At 32.2% G+C, this 5,540-nt stretch overlaps 1 protein-coding gene across 1 annotated transcript in view; it reads right to left on the bottom strand.

Annotated features, from left to right (window-relative positions):
• Window positions 1-756: 756 nt before the first annotated feature.
• Window positions 757-5,540, bottom strand: part of LOC118742463 (probable DNA replication complex GINS protein PSF3) — a 27,017-nt gene continuing 22,233 nt past the window's right edge. Inside the window, exons 2-3 of the mRNA XM_036474551.1 lie at window positions 2,430-2,530; window positions 757-1,195 (exon numbers count right to left, since the gene is read on the bottom strand). Of these exons, the coding sequence (XP_036330444.1) occupies window positions 1,111-1,195; window positions 2,430-2,530 (186 nt within the window). The 3' untranslated portion in view covers window positions 757-1,110. The remainder of the gene's footprint in view (window positions 1,196-2,429; window positions 2,531-5,540) is intronic.

Raw genomic sequence — 5,540 nt, 5'->3', positions numbered from 1 at the left:
CTCCTAAAGTGAAACTTTCCTCGATTCATTTCTAGTTGGCTTCTTATTGCGAAAATTTGTTTTAAGCTTAACATTAAGCTTATCTACCTTTAGTCTTATGGAGTTTTCTTTTCTACCAAAAAATGTTGCTTTCTCATTGGCCTCTGCGCAGAAATACTCAAAAGAGGGCAATGTAAAGGCAAAATTTTTTGTAGAATAGAAAAAACTATTAAGCGCTGGTTATACTTACATTCTGCATTCCAGCGAATTCTACATTCTAGTGCATAGCATGAGTCCTGTCACATATCAAATCTGTTTGACGAGTTTTGCAAACAAGCGATTATCAGACGCAGCGCATGGCAGGGACAGCGAGGTCTGCGCATTTTGGATTTTTCGCTATGTTATGTTTTCAAAAAGAGATACCACGCTCATTTCTTGTGAATATTCGCCCTTAGTCTGTTCCAGTACCCATCGGACTTACTGAGAGACCATTCGGATACATACATTGGGACATATTCATAGTCGACATAAAGTAGATTATATAGTTAGTTGTTGCTATTCCATTGAAAATTATGACAAAAATCACGAATTAACTTTAGTAGTATCGACATGTTATGGCTATGAATCGCCTTTTTCAGTTACGCATTCTAAGCTAAGTCCTGGAGTAATGGAACAAACTAACTGATTACACTGACTATGCGCTCTATGCGGAGTATAATTACACCCCGGATTCACATGCGCTGCTTGTAAGTATAATCAGCAATGCAATTACTGCAATGTAAGTATAATCAGCGCTTTATTCTTCATCTTCATATTGGACTTTTTGCATGTATTCGTATTCATCTCCGTCTTCACTTTCGTAAACGTAATCGCATTCGCATTCGTCCTAGTTTTCATTTTCTTATTCGCTTTAGTGTAACTTTTCGTCTGAGCATTCGTCTTTGTATTCGTATTCGTTTTTGAATTTCGTATTGTCCTTCACCGTCGTCTTCCTATCCGTCCTCGTATTCGCCTCCATTTTCGTTTTCGTATTCGTATTGCTTTTCGTCTTTGTCGTTGTATTCGTCTTCGAATTTATATCTTTACTCGTCCTCATATTCCTTTTCTACTCGTAATGGGCTTTGTATTCGTCTAAGTAATCGTTCTCGTATTCTCTTTCGTCTTTAGTTCATATTCGTTTGTGCATTTGGCTTGTTGTCTTGTTTGAGTAGCTCGCCTACCATAAAATAAATAATAAATAAATGGGTTTGAAACCCACCTTTTTATTCAAAGTCGCGTTTTTTTATTTTTTCTCTGACATCAGGATTTATTTTAAAGGAATTTGTAATTTCAAAGATATGATTACTTCCAAAAATTATTCAAACAATTCAATGCAATGTAGAATAAAAATATGGGTAGCAAATGCAAGAGGAAATTTTTTTAGAATTTAAAAAAATTAAAATTTTTAAAGCTAATAAAGTTAGAAGGAGGAGATTCGAAGATGTTATCGAGTTTATATAAGTCCTTAACATATAATTTTTTTCACCAACACATATTGCGAAATTTCAAGGATAAAATTTTAAAAGGACATTTTGCATATTTACTAGTCCTTATGCACCAAAAAATTGAATCTGTTTAAATTCTAAAGGATTTGCCATTTTAATTTGATACCCATACTCTTCTCTAAGCACATTTCACTGAATTTTTTAAATCCTTTTATTACTGACGTCAGAGTGAAAAACTAAAAACGCAATTTTGCTATATTAGACCCATGGTTTCGCGAATATATTGATTTTTGCGTGTAAAATTTACTATCGCTCGGTGATATATATAAATTGAGCTAGGCATTTATAAAAAATATTAATTAATAAATAAATTGAAAATATATAGGCAATACTGGTCAAATAAATAAATTTATATTATTGTCATCAGTCCAAATTACAAATCCCGAAAATCCCGGGATAGTTTGCCAAGAACCACGGGATTTTCGGGACCTAAAAAAATTCCTAGTACCTACTTCTGTTTTTTTTTAAGACTAAATTTCCTGTTTATATGTACATATGTATGTCTAACATTTATCCTAAAGCAAAAACTTTGTAACGAAAACTTGAATGCCTGAAGTTTAATTTACTTTCTAAAAAATAACTCTAAAATAACCATTCGCCAAAAAGCATTCAGCAAGCACGGCACCATTTTCTCAATCTAATTTCATTTATGAACTATATACTTATATCCTCAGTTGCAAACGTACCAATCGGCAATTAAAGCGCAATAGTTAAGCAGCCTAAATAAAGTACATACAGGCATAGCGCTGCGATAAAGCTTTATTATCTGTCCTAAAGCAGTCCCAGCTGGTTAAAATAAAAGTTAATTTAATTCAACGATATTAGAAATTGATAACTTTTTTGAAACACCATCACCGGCATAAATAGCAATAAAAATCATGTGTTTCAAAGTATAAGTATATTTACCGTATGCCGTCATCTCTACCGGGTGTGTGGCTGGTATCGTAGAAGGACAATTTCCGATTGGCAAACACCAGATTCAACAATGGTTCGGCGCGTAGGCGTCTCTGCAAAAGCAAAAAGAAAAACAAACAAATTTAACTAGATATGTACTTGGAGGGAAGTGTAAAAAAAAGAAATATGATATACAAAGCGTTGCAAAAAGTGTCAAAGACAACAACGCGCCCAACTAATAAGCGTTGTACCTAATGCAAGCCAACGCCAGCGGAAATTTTCTATCACTTTGCTTTTCTTTTATCTATGTACATTAGACTGCATCACCAAACTAAGTTGCGGTTTTCCGCCGGGATTACAAAATGTATTATATTTTAAGACTATATTTATATATTTATATTTAAGACCACCAAAATATTTCGGAAAAATATAAGATTTACGTGAGCTGGACCAATTTGAAAATACATACCTCCGAAAATGGAGGTTTTTATGAATAAAAATAGTTACTTAAAGAACTTTTTGAAAAAAGTCCCCTCAGATGACAAAACAGATTAAGCTTAAAAAATCTGCATAAAAATATTTAAAAATCTTTTCGACGGAATCGTAATAATGAGATTTTTGATGCTGTTTTTTAACTTTTTTCAAAGATTAATTTACGAAGAACTTGAATAACTGGGCATTTTCCCACTCTTTTTATTTCTCATTCACGTCCCAATTTGTTTTCCAAATACCAACACATCTTAATTCAACTTGGAAAGACGCTCTTTCATTCTACCTTTATCTTTAATCCTTTGAAATTCCGTTGAAATGTTTTTTTTTTAATTTTTTAAGAATATTTTTATGCAAATTTTTTAAGCTTAAACCGTTTAGTCATTTCATTTTCATTTCATTTATTATTATAAAGAATATTAGTACAATAATATCTTAAAGACCTTTTTTAGTACAACGGTAACTTAAAATTAAGATAAGAATAAGAGTTGAGAATAAAAAGTACGTAGTACATCATGTCAGACAAAGCCTGACAAATAGCATTGGGCAAAATTTACAAATCTATATAAAACCAAAAGAGGAAAAGAAATAAAATTAAAAATTAAAAATAAAATAAATAAATAAATAGATAAATAAAAATTAAAAGAGAAAAAGAACGAAATACAATTTTCAATTAGCCTATATCTAAAACATACACATTTATATTTTGAGGGACTTTTTCAAAAAAATCTTTAAGAAACTATTTTTACTCACAAAAAAACTCAATTTTTGGAGGTATTTTCAAATTGGGCCAGCTCACTTAGATCTGCACATTTTTCCGAAATAGTTTGGTGAAAGTCTTAAAATGTAATAGATTTTATAATTCCAATGGAAACACAGTACCGATTTTTTTTGTATGCGGAGTGATGCAGTCTAATGTACATATGTACATATATGCTAATTGCAAAATGAGCAAAAACCATTTGGACGCGCCCCGTCTAAGACGATTGGCGTAATTTGCGCGCATTGCTAGTAGAGGTCAAATGTCAAAGGGGTCATCTGAAAGCTTTGTAAGGCAAGTAAAATGCTTTCTTAAGTCAACTTTCACATTTCGTCGCGACAAAATAAACAAAATGAGACTGCTGAAAGAGGTTGACAAAGTAGTATATTAGTATTACACGTATGGGCATACATACATATGTACGTAAGTACATATTATTAAGCGTTTTTAGTATGCACTATATTCCATCGCTCTTGTAAGATTATATCGGAAATACAGTGCAAACATTCTTTTTTTTATAAATTAATCAATTACCCTAAGTAAGTAATGCATACTTATATTGTATTGTTATACTTTCGCACGCGCCATTTACCGCTACTTGCTAATTTATTTTCTGGTCAACAATTAAGTTGATTTCACTATCATTTTCATCGCTTGCCATAACCTTAATTATGAATCGATAAAGTCATCGCGCCGCTGTCTTTGTTGAGTTCCATTTCATGCCAGCTACAGTGAGGTACAATAAATGACAAACTGACATTGTTGGAAGGAATTTATGTAGAACTTACATACATAGATGAATACATATATATATTTTCAATAATATGCATACACGTACATACATACATATACATACACATGCAATACGGCGATTGTGTACCATCAGCATCAGAATTTGCTGAACTGATCGATATCAAATTATTAATAAAATTTATCATAGAGACTTTATGAGCGCAGCCAGAAAAATGCTATATAAAATAGTATATACGAGTTGTACATTCGACTACCGCCCAGCAAAATATTTCGGCTCAAGTTAGCTTCATTCGTGAGCTGGGCAGTTTTAAAAACCCAATAAAAGTTGTATTTTTCTTAAAATAAATACATATATATCGCAAAATTTCTATATGGTATGGTGTGAAAAAAATAGAAAAGAAAGAAAGAGAAAGTTCGGACTTGGTATTTGAACTAACTCAATTTTGAATGCAATGTGAATCAATTTCACAAAGAACAATGATGGAATAGTTTTCCCCTCTTTCACCATTAATTGACCATTTAAGTCCCAAAAGGTTTACGTAAACAAGAGCGATGTGAACAGTCATTTTTTAAGGACGTTAGATAACTTTTCAATGATGCCGTGATATGAGTTATGTATGTATAAAATAAAATAAAATGTTTAATCGAAAGACATGATTGAAGACGTAAGAAAATATCTGTTCATAAAAACTGTTAAGTATGTTAACAAGCTTTTAAAAAATCGTCAGGGTATCCCTTACCTCCGAACCTCACAGGCAAACACCGATTGCCTACCAACTGTCATTTTGACAGATGGTTACGAACAATATGATTGCAAGTTTTTGTGTGTGGGAACTTTCATGTCTTGACAACATTCTCTCTATTTCAGTGTTTAGAAACATTTTAATTCTAAAAAACTTGTTGAATAACTTCTAAAACGAAATGAAAAAATAATCCCGCGGGTCCCTGCTTCTTATTTTGATTATATATCAAGAGTTCATCGATGTTACCACCAGCACGATGTCAAACTACCAGATTGTCAGCAATAGCTCTCAAGCAAAAAGCGCTGAGATATATTGCAGCCCATCAGTAATAGGCGGTCTACATTGAAATATATTTTTTGACATGATTATCACGACATC

The sequence above is a fragment of the Rhagoletis pomonella genome, unplaced genomic scaffold, assembly GCF_013731165.1.
Source record: "Rhagoletis pomonella isolate Grant_MI unplaced genomic scaffold, Rhpom_1.0 Rhpom_scaffold_00007, whole genome shotgun sequence".
Taxonomy (NCBI): Eukaryota; Metazoa; Arthropoda; class Insecta; order Diptera; family Tephritidae; genus Rhagoletis; species Rhagoletis pomonella.
Note: the sequence above shows the minus strand (reverse complement) of the source record. Positions and strands in the feature narration are given on the sequence as shown.